The sequence below is a fragment of the Haliaeetus albicilla genome, chromosome 5 (assembly GCF_947461875.1).
Source record: "Haliaeetus albicilla chromosome 5, bHalAlb1.1, whole genome shotgun sequence".
In the NCBI taxonomy this organism is placed as follows: Eukaryota; Metazoa; Chordata; class Aves; order Accipitriformes; family Accipitridae; genus Haliaeetus; species Haliaeetus albicilla.
This window is the reverse complement of record NC_091487.1, coordinates 27,098,238-27,116,572: the sequence shown is the minus strand read 5'-3', so window position 1 is coordinate 27,116,572 and position 18,335 is coordinate 27,098,238. Positions and strand designations below refer to the sequence as shown.

The 18,335-nt window shown below is 38.8% G+C and overlaps 1 protein-coding gene across 3 annotated transcripts in view; it reads left to right on the top strand.

Annotated features, from left to right (window-relative positions):
- The window catches only part of MIA2 (MIA SH3 domain ER export factor 2), a 39,470-nt gene that overhangs the window by 717 nt on the left and 20,418 nt on the right, over positions 1-18,335 (top strand). The window contains exons 2-14 of one of the 3 annotated variants that reach the window (XM_069783930.1): positions 1,056-1,189; positions 3,049-3,135; positions 3,481-5,878; positions 8,018-8,023; positions 8,582-8,791; positions 8,916-9,016; positions 12,224-12,355; positions 14,299-14,320; positions 14,434-14,522; positions 14,922-14,993; positions 15,686-15,796; positions 16,108-16,179; positions 16,622-16,726. In XM_069783930.1, the coding sequence (XP_069640031.1) occupies positions 1,056-1,189; positions 3,049-3,135; positions 3,481-5,878; positions 8,018-8,023; positions 8,582-8,791; positions 8,916-9,016; positions 12,224-12,355; positions 14,299-14,320; positions 14,434-14,522; positions 14,922-14,993; positions 15,686-15,796; positions 16,108-16,179; positions 16,622-16,726 (3,539 nt within the window). Of the gene's footprint in view, positions 1-1,055; positions 1,190-3,048; positions 3,136-3,480; positions 5,879-8,017; positions 8,024-8,581; positions 8,792-8,915; positions 9,017-10,355; positions 10,582-11,079; positions 11,260-12,223; positions 12,356-14,298; positions 14,321-14,433; positions 14,523-14,921; positions 14,994-15,685; positions 15,797-16,107; positions 16,180-16,621; positions 16,727-18,335 lie in introns of those variants that run through there. The other 2 variants (XM_069783929.1, XM_069783928.1) reach the window with 2 other exon arrangements.

Below are 18,335 nucleotides of genomic sequence, written 5' to 3'. Positions count from 1 at the left end.
TACTGTAAGCAAACTGTTTGGTTTGGGTGTTTTAGTAATCCTTATTACAAAAGACCCTGTTAATATATCTTCTTTACTTATTTTTTCTGCTTTAACATGAAGTAAGAGCAGTAACGAGTTATGGGGTTCCTGGGAAGTAAATAGCTCTGCAGGAGGCAGAGCCACCAAATCACGAGTGGGCAGCGATAAATAATGCCCCATTTATTATCCATTGATTACCATTGTGAAACCTGTCATAATCATATGAAGTTGAAGCCATTTCTAAGCTGTCTCTATTGGCTTGGCAGCCTTAACTGTTGCGCTTTCAATTTGGATACCTTGTGCTGAAGTGGAAGAGACCTTAGATTTCCTCTGCTGATGGATCTTTATTTTCCTGTGGAGCCATACTGGCTTCAGTGGGTTTTGGATGCTCAGAGATGTCTGTCTTTGTGGCACAGCATGTGGAATGGGCTCCAAACTGACCAGAGCACATCAGTAGTGGTTTCTGTGGGGAGATGGGGTGGAGACAAAGAGAATGTAAAGTCATTCAAATTGAATTGGAAACTTTGGTTTTGACAACGTGTTTAAGGTTTATATTGCTTAAACGTAACTATTTTCTTCATAAGATAAATGTATTCAAAATAGAGGACAAAATCCCTGAAATAATTACTAGATTTAACTTAGAATTTCTAACATATACAATTACAAATATGCCTGGGAAATATTTTTTAGCTACTTGGATCTGGATTTAGTAGTTTAACTTCCTAATTCTCCACACACATTTCAGCATTGAAAGCTTGGCTGAACAAGGACTGGAAAGTGCCCATATAGGACAAGTGCTTTTCCCCTTGAGGTCTGTAGTAAATAGGAAAGAAAATAGGATAGGGCTGCTTTTTGCATTAGTTGCTTTCCACTTGGTGGTATAAATGGATTAGTATCATAACAAAGCACATACTGATGTATTAACAAACATTTTAATGTATTTATATATATCATACTTCTTCAGTAACCTATCTGACTTCAGACAAAATGGCTGCTGTACTTACTTGTTTCTTTCTTTCTACATACTACTTTAGCGGCAATGAGCAGAGTTCAAGCCACTACAGACTACTTAGGGCCTGATTGCCGGTATCTTAACTTCAAAACAGGGGAAGAGATAATGGTATACTCCAAACTTTCAAGGAAAAATGAAAACTTGTGGACAGGAAGTGTAAGTACTTCAGTCTGAAAGACTTTGCCCATAAATAATCTATAGTCTAATAGTGTAACAGTTGCAGTCTGCTTGCTTCTAGGGATCTTCCATCTCTTTGGTAATATTAACCAGTCATGGATCAATATAGTATTTGGGAGATGGGTCACTGGTACTATCTTTATATAGAGGGAAAATCAAATCTTGGCAGAGATCACTCATGGAGAAACAAAGTCAAGATCAGAATCCAAGTTTTCTGTCTTCTTGTCCTGATTTCAGCTAGAATAAAGTTAATTTTCTTCTTAGTAGCTGGTGTAGTGCTGTGTTTTGGATTTAGGATGAGAATAACGTCGATAACACACTCATGTTTTAGTTGTTGTTAAACAGTGTTTATACTAAGTCAAGGATTTTCCAGCTTTTCATACTGCCCTGCCAGCAGAGGCTGGGGGTGCACAAGCAGCTGGGAGGGGACACAGCAAGGACAGCTGACCCAAATGTTCCAAAGGGGTATTCCATACCATATGATGTCATGCCCAGTACATAAACTGGGGGGAGTTGGACGAGGGGCACAGTGGCTCAGGGACTGGCTGGGCATCGGTCAGCAGGTGGTGAGCAATTGTATTGTGCATCACTTGTTTTCTATATTTGGTTTTTTTTTCCTTCTTTTCTGTCCTATTAAACTGTCTTTATCTCAACCCACAAGTTTTATTCCCCCCCCCCCCGCCCCAGTTCCCTCCGCCATCGCACTGGGCAGGGAGGGGGTGAGCAAGCAGCTGTGGGGTGCTTAATTGCCTGCTGGGGTTAAACCATGTCACTCCTTCATCTAATCATCTATAATGATTTCATCTGGTTCCCTTACAAACATTCAGGTCTATCAGGTCAGGTACCTACCTACAGGTCTGTGGGTAAGAAGGTTTTACAGTTGCTCAATCAGCGATCCAGTAGTGGGACCTGGCTTCACAGTTCAGTGCTCAAGGAAAGTTCCCAGAGAAGTTATCATGCATATTTAATGATTTGGAACAATTGACAATGTAGTCAGAACAGCCATGTAGTTATTTTATAGCTAAGAAGGAATGCATGCATTGATCCAAATTCAACTGCTAGTAAAACTCTGTAAGTGCTTCAAAACCAGAAGATATTGGTAAAACTTTTTTTTTTTTTTGGTAAATGATCTGTCACATTTATTGTTTAACAATGAAGTTCTGTCTTCCTTTTTTTCATCTGAGTGTATCTTTGCAGGTACCTCACTCTTCCTTGCTTTCCAAGATGTATTCCTCCACTAAAGGCTATGTGCAATTGTTTGATGTAAAGCTAGTGGTGTGTTTCTTGGTCAGACTCACCCTTACTTGATTCTTTTGGGCATTATCATCAACTTACTCTCTGTAGTATTGTCATCTTCACTGCCATTTTCTCTTCAGCTGCAGCTGACCTTGCACCTGAATTTCATATCCTAGTTTTCTTGTAACTTATTATGGGTCATTAGTTATTAAGGCACACTTTTTCTCCCACTTGAGTCAATGGGAAATTTGCAGCTGATTTTAGTAGGACATGGCTGAGACCATCTGTGCACAGAACGCTGTCTGCAGTTGGAGCAGTGTTAAGGCTACTGGTTTGGTTCTGCACAAACACATGTTCATAAAAATAATACAGAAAATAATAATATGGAGTAATATATTTCCCCTTCCTCTCTGAAATGGCAAATGGAACACTTTTGTGAAGGAAAAATAAACCAACATTTTGACCAAACAAAATGAAGGGGGTAGGGGGCAGTCCTGTAAACATATTATTTGTTTATTCATACTTTTCTAGCATATATGCAAGCACCTAACACGCTTATCACTGAAGTTTAAATGGTCTCATTCCCTTTGTATTTTTTACAGAAAGGAAAGGATTTTGGATATTTCCCAAAAGATGCTGTGAAGGTTGAGGAAGTTTTTATTGCAGAAGAAGTTGAAGTGCTCACTAAGGTAAACCAACATCACCAGATTTTCCAATGTAGTTCACAGCAATTGAAAATCTAATATCCAGTTAAGACATTCAAGTGTCAATGCATATTTTATTTCAGATAATTCAAAACATGTTTTTTTCATTATTGCTCCACTTACATGTCTATTGTCCTCTAAAATAATTTTTATCTAATAAATGATATAGAACCATTAGGAATAATATCATTATTTACAGTCCTTTGTGTAAAGTTATACACACATATTAACTACACAGAAAGAAAGAGAATAAAGATATATTGCTGTGCTACACAGTGCTGTAGAAAATTACACGTGAAAACATTTTAAAAGTTAATATTGTTCTTTTAGGAAACTGATTTTCTTTGTCTTCATGGAGATAAGTACGTTTTTGAAAATGAAGATAGTGCATTACATGATCACAAGAAAGTAAGTGAATATTCATCATCTGATGCAGAATCAAAGCTGCATGAAAATGAACTCTTAAAACATACAAGAGACTCTATGCAAAAGGAAGAAAGAGTTGAATCAGTTTCTGAAAATGATTCCAAGCAATCTCACACTCAGGAGGAGTCTGCAAGCAAAAAGTTGGTTAGAAAAAATGAGAACAGAAAAGATAATACTGAAGAGTCACAAATGCAAAACGGTCTCCCAGTAGAACCCATTCCAACTCAGTCTAGTTGGATTGCAGGATGGTTCACCACAGGAAGTAAAAATTATGAAGAGCCCTTAAAAGCCGTTACTGAATCTTTAGAAGAAAATACATATCGAGGCCGAAAAATAGCAGTAACTGCTGAAAATGATTTACAGGACCCAAACGATGAGGAACAAGAACCCCCAGCATCTGTTTGGTTTCAAGGTGGACTGATGGACTTTCTGTATTTTGGTGAAGAGAATGTGGATGTTGGTTTGGCATCTGAAAAAAATGATCCACAAATCCATGATGTTTCTGGTGTGCCTGGACATTCCAGTAATGAACAGGAAACAACAGTCACAGAGTTACTGACAGAAGAAGAAAAGAGTGAAAGCCAAGAATCCAAATCAAATTGGTTTAATTTGGGTTTAAGTAATGTTCTTAATTTTGGCAATGCTGAGAAAGATACAACTGCTATGGAAGACGAGCAAAGCAGAGAAAGAGAGGATGAAGCACATAAGAATGAAGAGCAGACTTTAGACCAGAAAGAATCACGCGTGGACAAAGAATCAAAGGAGACAGTTAAAGCAATGATAAATGCAGAAGATGAAGAGAATTATGCACAAGAAATACTAGATTCAAACAGTGATATGCCAAATCCTGGGGAGATACCAGCAAGTGTTCGTAGTCTTAATGACACCCAAACCACTTCAGATACCACAGAGTCATCTTTTGATATACTAACAGGTGACAAAGAGAAGCCAATTGAACCTTACAGTTCAGAACAAGACTTGGTATCAGAAAGCCAACTGCTGAAAATCACTGGAGCTAAAAAGAGAAACCAGAAGTCAGAAAGCAAACATGGCCAGTCAGGTTGGTATACAAATATCTATAATAGCTTTATTAATTATAATATGGACACACATGATAATCAACAGGGACATGAATCAATTGCATCAGATCAGATTTCTTCTTTTCCTAGCCCCCCTCAGAATTGTGATCCCTCAGCCACAAAAAATACAGAAGAAAAGCCTGACATAGCTGAAGGACAGAGCCATTTCTTCTCTTTTAGTCATTTTGCAGACATACTGAAGTTCCAGAGCTCAATAGCCAAAGAGCAAGCACAGAGTTTGCAAGATTATGTGTTTTTCAGTGAAGAAATCCCTCAAACTGAAAATGATGATGAAATATTACAAGGAAATAATAACAGAGCAATGAAAGTACAAGTAAATCAGAGAGTTAGTGAGGAGCTATCTGAAAAAGATGAGGGTACCATCCAAGAAAGCCATCTGTTTTCCTCACTAGCTGTGCAAAATAATGAAGACAGTAATGAAAAAGCAAAGCATTTTGTCAAATTAGTTAGCGATAGCGATGCTTCACAAGCTTTATCTGTTGCGACACTAGTACAACTTGAAGTATCTCAATATGTACCCTTCTTTAGTTATTCCAGTGCTGAAGAACATGTTTCTAAGAGTAGTGAAAGTCAGGAAAACACCAATATAAAAGGTTATTATAAGGACCCTGTCTCCAAAGATTCTCTACATTTACCTTCAAAATTAAATTTTGAAAATACAGTGGAAATTGGAACTCATCTACAGGGAAAATCAAAAATGGAAACAGTTGAAACAGTGCAAAAAGAACAAAATAACCTGAACACTTGTATTCAAGAATCAGTAAATTCAGAAAACAAATTACCAAGTTATGGGGAACTACCAGGAACTGCAGATAATCATCTGGGCATCCAGAAGAACCCATGTGACAGTGAACTGAGTCTTACTCTGGAAACATCTGAGAAAGGCAAACCAGTTGAATGCTGTGATACAGAACAAAATTCAGCATTGAAAAGTCAGTCCAAAATGGATGGTGATGTAAAAGAGAAAATTCACAAACCAGAGAATAAAAATGATCCACTGTTTTTTTATGAAAACATCATCAAAGATTTCAGTCAGGGTATTTTTAATAATGAACAGGATCAGAAATCTGAGGAGTCCCAAGAATTGACTCCAGACCAACCTTTTTCTCCTCAACCCTCATCTAGTCACTTCAGTTTAACAGGTACCAAAGCTTCTGAAGAAATTGGCCACTTGGAAGACATATGGAGTTTCAGAATGGAAGGTAAAAACTGCTTGCTGAGAATAGAACAACTAAGCTTCCATAACGAAAAAAGGTCTCAGTATAAGCCTTCATAAAATACTATGGGTAAAAGAAACTGAAGGCACCTCAAATCAGAAGGATAAACGTAACGAATCAGATAACAGTAATGCAGATAGCTTCAAAGAGAATGATCTTTCTCTTCAGCTGGCAGTGCAAAATAACAAACAGGGCAGTGGAGGAAAAAAAAAAAAGATAAAATCTACCAGACTAGTAAGAGACAGGACATCACTTAACGCTCTTCCTGATAGCTTGTCAGGAAGGAAGCTACAAAATGAAAAAATTCCTATGAATGTGCAACATCATCAGAAAGGTGAAGCAGAAATAATATGGGAAGATTCATGTTCCCAATATTGAGCCTCTAGTACCAGACAATGGGTCAGAGGACAATCTTAATCCAGATTTTAGAAAGAAATATAAAAATCACATGTGATATAGTAAAAGAAAAGATTATTCTGTATCACCAGATTTAGGCCCATCAATTCAAGCCATTATGACAAGATACAGAAACATAGAAAATTAATCTGAGGTTTGGAAGGCATCATCAAACACTACTTCAAAAGGCACAGTAATACCAAAGTCTTGTGCTGAATCAAAGTCCAAAAAAAAATTCATAAAGAAAACTTAATTGACAATAAAAGCAACAGAGTAGTCACGTGATAGTAGTCTGACTGAATGTGAACTTTTACCCTAGAAGCCCTCTAGAACAGAAGACAATTTTAAAGAAAAAAAAAAAGCATTACAGTTACTGTCTCCTAAAACCCTCAAACTAGAAAGCCAGACTGCTATTAAAAAACCAGATTCATTCAATCCCAGCAACCTGGGATTGCTGAGAGACATGGCTGATAAAGCATATGTTGAAAAAGAAGATACTGTTGTAACTGAAAGGATGGATAATACTTAAAAATTAATTGCTGCTACTAAAACAAGACAGGAGAGGGAAAGAAAAGAAGAAAGAATCTGAAAATCAGAGAGAGAGTCAAAGTCCAGAAATAGAAATAATAAAAATTATATTCTAACAGAAAGGGTTCCAGGTAGTATTTTTACCAGACCATCAGGGTTCTTGGCAAATATATTTACTAAAACTAACAATTAAGCCTGTAGAAAAAAGTCTGAGGATACATGTTTTCTCAAAAAAAAAAAAAAAAATAGGGATGACACTAGGACTAGTAGAATTAAGTAGTGCACAGAAGAATGAGATGGAGTTAAGAGAAAAGGAATCTGAACAAGAAAAAGATACTACTAAATCTGTAGAATGTGCAGAAAATTATGAAATCAATTTAGAAATCATGCAAGATAAATTTGAGGAAGGACAGCTTGGCGTCTTGGAAAAAATACCGCTGCAAAATCCAGCAAAAACAAGGAAATTGACAAAACCATGGTAGGGCAGACAGAGTTCATGTCCGAAAACCCAAGCAAAACCAGGCAAATATTGTATGATAAACACTCAGCTTTACCAAACCCATTGATTACTTTCCAACAATTTTATTTAAATTTAAAACAAGATGTTAAGCAACCCTTAGAGCATCTCTGTGTGGCACAGCTGCACCAGCAATTTGAAGAGATTCATCCTGAAATCACAGCTTACTCCCGTAAAGACAATGTTATGCAGAGGAAACAAGTGATTGTGTCTGCACAAAAGGGGTGCAATTTCGACACTGGGCAGGAAAAATGTATGGAAAAAAGGAATGTTCTTCTAGAGCTGCCAGAGCTTTTGTCTGCTATAACAATTAAGTGTGCAGCCCAAACTGCAGCTAAAGGTACTGGACTAATGTTTTGTTAACAGCGATTTAGCAAGAACAAAATATGCTTTGTTTGAGGAAAAGTATACAACAGATAAAACACTGTCTCCTGGTGATTTAAAATCAAGAGGTGGAGAGCCTAACTCATAGTAGCTAATGACTGATTTATGGTATTTTGAGGATCTGATAATACAGATCTATTTAATATAATAGCAACAGTTTAACAGCCAGTTACTCTTCCTGACTTTTGACTATTGTGATGGGTATCTTTGGCCAGTAGTGGCTTGAAGCATAGAATTGAGAATGAATCAATTTGTAAATGTTTGTTGGGATTTTTTTTTTCCTTACATGGGTAAGCAAGGTGTGGGTTTTTTTGAAAGTGGTATTTTATTTGCTTCAGGAAACTTATTCCAAGTCACTGAAACTGGGGCAGCTAGGTGCAGTCAGACATACTTCTGCATGAACGTGCCTGTGGTTTCTTGTATTTCGCAGTGAAATTTGTTATCTTGTGGGAAGTTGTTAATCTTTAATCCTATGTGGCATTTTTAATTGTTCTTTTTGTAAAGCTTTTCCCACTTGTATTTGGATATAAGAATGAGACCTACTAATCCTGAACAAGGAATCTATAGGCAAACTATCAAAACCAAGCATATTTTTTCCTGAACATTAGCTACTTTACTACATGACCAGTTTTGCTTAAAGCTCTATCTTCCAAACTACGTTCTGAGACCACTATTTGAACCACTATTTCTTAAATCATAAATCTGTAGCACATTTTTACTCTAACATAGTACTCTTTGAGGAAAACAACATTAAAAAAGAAAGAAAATCTCTATAGAGGTTAATATCATAAAAGTGTGTGTGTGCATTTAAGTTGAATCCTCTGAAAATAAGCATGATTTCCCTTCACAATTATTTACAGTAGGCAGCAGAAGAAAGCTACTAGAAGAAACACCAGAGAAGGAATATGAAATAAATGCAGCTGTAGACAGTGAACATGACAGTGACCAACGTTCAAAAGCAACAATTCCTTCAGTAAATTCTGAAGAAAAAATGAACAGTTTAGTAGTTGAGTCTCCATCTGATGTTGAAAAGCCTTTCTCAGATGCCATCCAGAACTATGTTCCAAGTAATGGTAAGTGTTAAGTTTCTTAAATTTAAGGAAAATAAATTTTCAATCTTAAAAAAAAATTAGTTGGAATTATATTAAGTTGACAATTATAATGTAACCCCTTTTTTTTTCCTTATGAACAAACCAGAAGGAGGCTGGATGTATCAGATACTTCTGTGCTTGAATGCTCTTGAGATCAGGGAATCGATAAAATCTGTACTTTCAGCAGTGACGAGTATTATCAAAAAGGTAAGATTTTTTTATGTGATATATTGCTGACAGTAGTGCAAAATTAATCCAGTTATTTGTTATGTGCTGCAGTGAAGCTCCTAAAAAAAGAAAGATAGATCCTTTTAAGTAAACCCCCTGCAGTCCCCTTGCTTCTGGGGGTATCTGATGCTAAATGAGATAGAGATGGAACAAGAAAATGTCAGGTTAGCTGCTGTTCATCTGCCTCTCTTGTTTGCACTGCAGAATCTGATGAAGTTAGTGTGGTTTGGGTTTGTTTTTTTTTTACAGAACAGCCACAAAACATCTCAGTGGCCAAAAATATCAGCATTTGGCTTCTTTTGTTTGTTTTTAAATGAAAGTCATAGCTCCCTCTAGTTCCCATGACAGTACTGATTAAATTTGCTTGGACTTAGAAAGTTTGGGTTAGGATAAATAAAATAATCGGAATACTTCTGTTGTTTCTAAAGAGTAATTTCAAAGCCTTGCTTCCCAAAGATTCCCATAGTTCATAATTACATAAAAAATAGTTTTCTAAGCAAATATATAAAATACAAAATGGGATTTTGACTGCTAGGGGGATATCTTAAGTATCAAAACGTAGGGACAGAGTGAAGGTTGACCTTACTGGACGTAACTGCACAAGAAACAATGCTGCCAGAGGAATGTGAGAAAAGGTAGATGGTGTTGCACCGTCCCCTCTAAACAGAAGAGTAATATCAGGTAAAGTGGTATATGGTAAGCTTCATTAATTTTGGTATTTTGGTTTAACTTTGTTTAGATTTGGTAATTGAAGGTTAAGAACCACATAAATCTGTTCCGAATTTCCAGTGTACTTACATAGATTCTGGCTAAGAAAAAAACAACTGAAGAGCTTTGCTTTTTTTCCTCATGAAGCAGACTGGATTTCAATGCTCAGTGGCCATAGCACTGAACTATCAGAATCATTCCTGTATTGAGAGAGCTAAAAAAGCCCCTTCCACTTTCTACTTATCACTGTCTCTTGGGTGGTACCGGCTTCGCAGGCAGGTCACTCACCTTGCACTGTGAAAACTGAGTTAGCATATGTTAAAAAATAAAAGTGCAGTTGAGTACCTTAAAAAAAAAAAGAAAAAAAGTAATACAAAAATAGTTAGTCCTAGCGAATGAGATTATAAAGAATCCATCGCCATGTGGCACTGCAGCTACCGCTTCTCCCAGCTTCCCTTACATTTATGTCTCAGCAGCCCCAGCACGATCAATTTTTAACAAAGCAACTCAGATGGCGGCGGGGGGGGGGGGGGGGGGGCAAACCTAGTTTTAATGATGTTGAACTACGCCCGAGCACCAGCGGCTCCAGCGCCGGTGAGGCGGAGGGAGGGCGCCCGCCGCCGGTCGTTGATCCACCTGTTGCCCCCCCCGGCCCGCCGCCCTCTGCCCCCGGGCAAATGCCCGCTCCGGGTCCTCGTCTGGGAACCTGAGCGGCGAGGTGGCACGTCTCCGCGGCCGGGGCCAGGCCCTGCCCGAGGAACCTAGCCCGGATAGTTTTGTTTTTGTGAAGAGCTGCTGCTGCAGGGGTGCGGATGGACGCGGACGCCGAAGGGGAGGTGAGCGTCGCCGCGCATTAACTTTCAGGAGCGACACGAGTAGTGGGTTCGTGGCCGGCGGGGCCGCGCCCGTAGCGGAGGGTGGCGGGCGCACGCGGAGGGGAGCGGTCGGTCCTCCCCGCCTGCGGGCCTCACGCGAAGAGCAGGGTCTGTTGGCTGAGGTGCCGGAGTCCCGCGGCTGCCTGGGCCCGCCGCACCGCCGGGCCCGCCGCCGCGGGCGCCCCCCGCACCTGCCCCTCGGCCCCGCCGGCTCTGGGGCTCGGAGCCGCGTGCGGAGGCGCCCCCGAGCGGGGCGGTGAGGCCCGGGGCCCGCTGCCGCCGCCGCGCTCTCGTCTCCCCCGGCAGTGGTATCTCCCGCTCCGTCCTGCCGGCGGTGCTGTTCCGCCCCTATTCGTGTCGCAGTGGTACAGCCCGCCGCCCCCTTCAGGCTCCCCCGGCTGCTCCCACCTGCGCCCGCGCTGTCGTCGGCTCCCCCCGCCCCGCGGCAGTGGTACAAGCCGGTTGTCAAGCGGCGAGCCGGAAGGGGTCGCGCGTTGGTGGGCCCGTGCCGCCGCCTGCGGTAAGATGGCTGCCGGCGGCCGCGGGGATGGTTTGGACGTCGCCACCGCCAGCTTGTGGCTGGGCCTGCGGGAGAGCGCGCAGCGCTACTGCGGGTTGGCCTTGGAAGGGGCGCGCAGGGTGAGTGCGGGACCCGCCTGCCCCCCGGGGTGGGCTCTGGCGGACCTCCCGAGAGGGCCGGGGTCTTGTGCAGCGCCGCCTCGGCGTTGGGGGAAACGGCGCTGCCGGGGGTGGTGAGGGGCTCGGGTCTGAGAGACACGGCCCCGCACCGGAGCGCACGGCTGCGGCGTAGAGCCGGGCTGTGCCTCGCTGGCGTGCGCCGCGGCCCGGCAGCCCGCCGAGAGCTGCGCGGCCGGGGGGGACCCGGAGGGGACGCCGGGCTGCGCGGGTCCTGTTGAAGCTGGCCGTTTCTCGGAGACTAACGGACGTCTCGAAAAGCCAAAGCAGTGAAACGAACACCCCGCACCCCTTGGCTTGAGATGGGGGTAGTCTGGCCAGTTTATTAAAGAAATCGAGATTAAGACTTTACTGCACAGTGACACGTTCTTAAACACAGGTCACACGTAGTAAATGTGAGCAACGTTAAGCAGGTTATATCTTTGAGAAAATAGCGATATCTGTTTACTAACAAAATGTGAGTGCGTTTAAGCATTTAAAATGCGTTAAATGATTGACTGTGTTCAGTAGGTTGTTTTAGCATGAAGTTGCTTGAGCAGGTTTTTCTACCAAACATTTTCTACCAGTAAATCACAGAATATTTATTAGTATTAATTCTTCTAACAGTGAAACGTGTAGACAACTCGAAGAAGAATTTACCATAATTGTTAGGTTCAGAAGGAAAAGTTTTCTGAGCTTTATCTAGTCATCATCATATCTTGTTGGAACTTTTTTCTTATTTTTTTTCTTCACTTGGTAAGTGTATAATTTAAAAATCAAAGGCTTCTGTTAACCATTTTCTCAGAGTTTTGGAAAAAAAATAGATGTACAAGCCTTAGAAGTAAACTAAGTCAACATGTAATGTTCATTTCTGTTGAAAATATTAACCTTTGTTCCTTTAGTTGAAGCTTTTTACTTTATTTTTCAGGCTGTGGCTTCACTGCCTGAAGATATGAGACCCGGTCCTGATCTGTATGGTCTCCCCTGGGAAATAGTGATTTGTGCTGGAATTGTTGGAGCTTTTACAATTCTCTTGTTCCTGTATAGAAGTTATCAGTCAGTAAGTGTTCAAATTACATGCAGATACATAGAGTGCATTAATGGTTTGAATTGAAATTGTTATTCTGTTCAAGATGTGTAATGCTTCAGAGTTTTAAATCTGTTAATTTAGAGTCCCTCTAAAAGAGAAATTGAGAAGTAGTCTGTTTTGTCAAGACAGTAAGTGGTTAGACGTGTACTGAGTGATGGTTGTCATTAGAGGAAATGCAATGCAACTCACCATAGTAAGGCTTCCTTTTTCCTTCTCTTTTTGACTTCTACACCAGACTTTCAACATCAGCCCTTAAATTATTCTCATGGGATATAGAGGTCTTCCCTAGGGTGTATGTACTGCTGTGTGTATTGACATCTCTGTGACTAACCTGGCTATAGCCAGACCAGCTCAAATCTTTCAAGGTAATTGTAAGTAAAAGCAATCCAGATGGATTTCCATTAAGGGAGGAATTTGAAAACTCTTTGGGCAGTGACCTTGATTCTGTTTATTGGAACACTGAACCAATTTTACTCTGTGCTGTTTATGAGCACTAAGCTGATGACTTTGAGAAATGCAGTACTGAAACGTTTTAACACACAAATCAGATTATATTTTTGAGGTAAGGGTTGTCTTCTGTTGTGAGTAAGTAAGGATCTGAGTAATAACAGCTGCCTACCATACTCTCCCTAATAATGAAATGGGGTCAGTGTCCATAATTCAGTATTCTAAATTTCTCCCCAGTTTTTGCATATTCTTAAATAAACATAATGTGATTTTGGTGCTAGGTGTAACAATGCTCGTGTTTGAAGATAGGTTGCATAGTGGTTTAGTTTTTCAGATATGAGCAACTGCATTTTTAGGGTCCTAGATCTGGAAAAATGCTACCTTATTCTGCAGCAGCGATTCAGATTGTCTGGAAGGGGATCTGTATTTATATAAGTTAATGTATCTATAATTTGGGTCATTGCTCCCGTTTTCTAGCAGCATCCCTCTAGGTGGTATGAAAGAGGCATTTCAGCTGAAATCAGTCAAGCAGCAACTCTAGTATTGTTTTCCTCCTGCACATGTCACTAAGGCATTAGATATTACAGAAGTTATTGATAGCTTTTTCAGTCATCCATACTTAGGACTGCTCTTTGAAGAATTAATGATTAGTTACTCAAAAGTAATGAGGTTTGGTTTGGGGTTTTTTGGGGGGGTGATAGGATAAAGTGTGCTTATGATTTTCTTTTCCTTTTTCTATTACTTGGGCTTCTTGGCCACCACATGGCTTTAAATGAGAAGGAGACAGGGAAAATCTGAGGGACCCATTGTATATTAGGCACATGACCCAGGCTCAGCCTTGAGGGGAATGCCGTGCTGTAAAGTTTTTGTGGGTTCAGCCGAGTCTGCATCTCTTGTCCAGGCCATTTGTGACTTTGTCCCACAGTTGGTAAGATTTTTATTATGTGGCACTAAACACCACCTGGCAGCTGCTGATTTGGCACTTCCCACTAAGTTGCACCTGGGCAGGATGCCCATCAAGTAGTATCCTTACTGCAGCTCTAACTGTTATGTGTTTTAATATGTGGATTTTTGCCTCGTAGGAAGTTATAGTCTGAGCTGGCACATGGAGCTTCCCCTTCCTTCCCTTTTCCCACTCTTTTGGTTGTGCATGTCCACTACCACTTTGTGTTGGCAGTCATGGTTACGTGATGACTATACAGAGGTGTGTTATAAAAGTGATCCAGGTAGAAACTAACCTCCTTTCCCCTCTTCTCTCTGTTTAATTAGAGTGGGAGAAGGACAGGGCAAACACAAAGCCATAGAAGGGGTAAGAGCAGAGGATGCAATTGCCCATTTTCAACAGCAGCCTGTATTTACATTCCGTGGTTAAACTGATCATGGAACCACAGCTTAAAAGATTAGTTTTCAGATACTATGCAAGAGTAATTGATCAGCATTTTCAGTATTTATTCTTTTTATTTCAGGTTAGAAGTCGACTTTATGTAGGTAAGCTTATTTTTCATACTGTTTCTTTGGAGTATGACTTTTTTTCTTTTCCTTTTTTATTGTCCTTTTAATTATTCAGATGTTGCAACACTTAACTGCCTTTCTTTTTTTAGGAAGGGAAAAACAGCTTGCCAATAAAATTGCTGAACTACTTGAAGACAAATGCAAAATTCTTGAAAAACTCAGCCTTTGCAAAAAAGAGGTAATGGTCCTCATTTATTGCCTTCAGATGTGTCACAGAAATGGGCTCAATTTATCAAGTATTTAAAGTATTAAACTTATCTAAAAGTAAGATGTTTAAAACCTTTTAAAGTGATTCTTCAAATGCCTTTTCCTGTCAGTGCCTTTAAGTGCCATTAAGGTGTTAGCAAGTTCTGCCTTTAACTCTTAATATGATATATTTCACTGGAAGCAACTTTAAAATGTCTTTGTTTTATGCTGCTGCGGTAATCTACTAGGGCTAAGGCTTTCCTGTTTTCCAGCAAGGTGCGTTTGTGAATATTTAGGTAGCAGCTATGTTTCAGACTAGAGCATCATAAATTGCTGCTATTATTTAAGTAATTCTTTACATACATTCTGACGTGAAGTATTTCCTTTTCAGTTTGAAGTTTTAGAATTGTCTCTGAAGGATGATAACATTATGAAAGAATCAACAGACGCATCTTTTTTTGAGGTAAAAAGATAAATAGAAATTGTGATTTCTACAATTTAAGGCAGTATTTCAGGAAAATGCTGCCCATGTTAAAAAATAACAACAAAACCCCAAAAAACTTAATTATTTTAATTGAGAAAATTTTTATTTTAGTCCTGGACTACTGAAAATGACATAGAAGTGAGGCATTTAAATTGAGAGATGTTTTTGTAACAATTGCATTAAAAATGATTGATACTAGAGAAATGGCATATTAGACAATGTTTAATTTTTTTAAAAGGAAATTGTTCCTGTTTCTAGTTGAGAGAGAGTAGTGCATGAAGTATTTTTTTCTCACATCTGATTTAATTCAAATATATTTTATAGGCTACTGGAGCACAGTTGTAAACAAAAATTGCCACTACATTGTTTATATCCCCCAATCTGAGAATACATTTGTAAAAGAGTTCAAAAAAAGTGAACCAAATACCTGATGGGTTCTATAAAATTTGTGTAACAAAAAAGCAAATAGATTCATTTCATTCTGCACCTCAGATCCTGTAGAGCTAATTGTTACAGGTTTTGTTAACGTGCAAGAGTACTTTGAGATTTTTTTCCTTGAAATGGGAAATTTGTTAAACGTACTCTGCTGTCATGTTTAAAACATACTTGTCGTCTTCATATGTAATTAATGTCAAATGTTTTATGTTAACTGTCAAAACAACTTGATTTAGGAAATGCATGAAAAACTGAACAAGTCAAACTTGGAACTCAACCAAGAAATAGAGAATCTAGAAAAAGAACTGGAAGAAGAAAAATCTAAGCAATCTGAAAATGATAACTTGGTAAGAATAAATAGAATCCTGTCTTTGTTCCTATTCATTAAAAAAAAAATTCCCACAAAAAAATTCTCCATGGAGAAGACAAACTATTCTCTTCAGGTTTTTTGAAACAAAAACTACATTTTCCATTTTGTCTCCCCTCGTACTCCCTGTAGCATATTGGAAAAATAACACCCATAAAGGAAAATACTCAAGAAAAGGTGTTTTTACTGATACAACCTTCTCAGTTTGAAAATTAGAATAACTTTATTAATTGCTTAGACCTTTTCAGTCAAATCTGTGGAAGAAGCTATATGACAACTAATAATTTTCAGGTGGCTGAAATTCAGAAGAGTGTAGAGTCTTTAGAGAATGAAGCAAAATCTATCCAGTCACAAATTGATGAGGTATGTCCAATCTTTACAGCTTCTGTTTTCAAATCTTTGCAATTTATGTGTTCTCCATGTAGTTACTGTTTTAATTTTTTTTTCTATTAAGGATGCAGAAATAATATGCTGTGTAAACCAAAAGACTTTGTAAGGCTTAGTACTTTTGTGTGACTTGATTTAGCAACTTCGAATTTCATATAGTGATTGACATTTATTGGGAAGTACAGTTACCTTTTTTTTTTTTTTTTTACGGTTACCTTTTCTTTGCCTTCTAACTCCACAATGATATGTAGCATTGCAAAACTACAATCAGCAAAAACTGTTGAAGTTGTAGGGAAAATGTGAGAATACATATATAGCACAGCTAGAAAACCTAAGAATAAGTCCAATTATACCATCATGACCTAACTTGTATCTTCACCTATACTGTTTAAACAACACACTTTTTTATTCCGCTTAGGCCAAGTCCACCCTAAAAGTGTATCAGATTAATACAGAGAGACTCAAGACATCTGTTCAAGATGCAGTAGATGAAAACTGCCATCTCCAAGAAAGTGAGAAACAGGTAGGTTCTACATAGTTATCCTTAGAAACACTGTATTTTCTTATAATACTACATAAATATGATTTCTCTGAGGAGCTCATCCTCAGTGTGTTAATACCCCTTGTGTGCTCTAGTAAATAGAAAGAGGAAGAGGACATGGCTTTAAAATGATTTTATGTTGGAGTAACTTTGTCTAAAATAGTCCCGTTTTAAAAGAAATTTAATAATTACAGTTTGTGGGGAAACTTGCATAGAGTTCAGTGAGAAGTAGAGCATATGGTAATGTAAGACTAATAAAAATTTTGCTGAGACCTGGAGGAAAGCAGAAAGATTTTAGCATGTCCACAGCTAGGATCCTCTAGAAAGGCAGAGAGAAAATGTTTATATTTGAACCAGAAAACAAATTAAGAAATTGCAGAGTATGCAAAAGGCAGGTAAAAAACTTACTGTAGTACCACTACGGATGTATTCATGGAAAGTTAGGTAAGTAATACAAAGGGACAGAAAAGAATGTTACTTCCAAAATTTTAGCTGTTTATTTTCCACAGTGCCATAGCCAGATCCAAAAGAATGCTGGTTATTTTAAGATGTTCAGCATATGCAGTAGTTGTCCTGTGCAATAACTAGTTTTAGTGACTTTATTCTAATTTTTTTCTAACAAAAAGGTATTATCAATGAACATTAAATGTTCCATGGAATGCTTTTGGGTTTCGTGGGGGCGGTTTGGGTTGTTTGTTGTTGTTTTTTTAATGGATATGTGCTTATTTTCCTGACTGACTGATGATCTCCTTGTTGTCTGAACAGTAACCTGATAGATACCTTGCCAGGTGGGGAGTAGAAGTACAGGCCTGTTGGTTTTTAGCAGTCTAATAAAAAGCTGGGGAGTCCTTTAGTCCTCTCTATCAAAACATTGTGCATATCAGACTTACTGATTCAGGAAAAAAAAAAGATTACTGGAAATAGAAAATTTTCTGCAGGAAAATGTTTCAGTTTGCACAATTCTGTTATCAGTAAAACTTCATATTTTTCTCTAATTTTAGAAGGGTACCTGTTTGTGACTACAAAAAAAAAGACAATTTCATGAGATGCTGTGAGTGGAGAAACAGATTTGGGTGTTATCACTGTGAGATGAAGTTGCTTGAGAATTATTTTCTTTCAAGAGTTTTTTGTCTAATCTATACATCCTCTTTGTCTCTGAGGAGGAAGGGTCTGGTCTCACTGCTTTATTTAAAATGTGACAGTATACTTATATAATAAATTTTGAGAAGCAGTACACAAGTTTTAATAGAGAGGGATTTTTTTTGTTTGGTAATTTCTTGGGTTCAAACAGAAATTATCCAATTGTTTGTGTGTGTGAAAATAATCTTTTTCTTTCCTCTTACTAAAAAGTAGTACTTACAGTACGATAATACTAAGTGCTGACAATTACTATACATTTTATAGGTAATCATTTTATATGAAGCAAACCCAGGAAAAATCAATAAAAAGAACTCTCAGGATGTAATTAACTTGCTGCGTTCCTAGATAAAAATAAGGGTTTTTTTGCATTCCTTCTGGATAAAACAACCTGGATATAGCAGTTCCTTAACTACATTATTTAGGATGAATTACTACGTTTTCTTGTTAACTG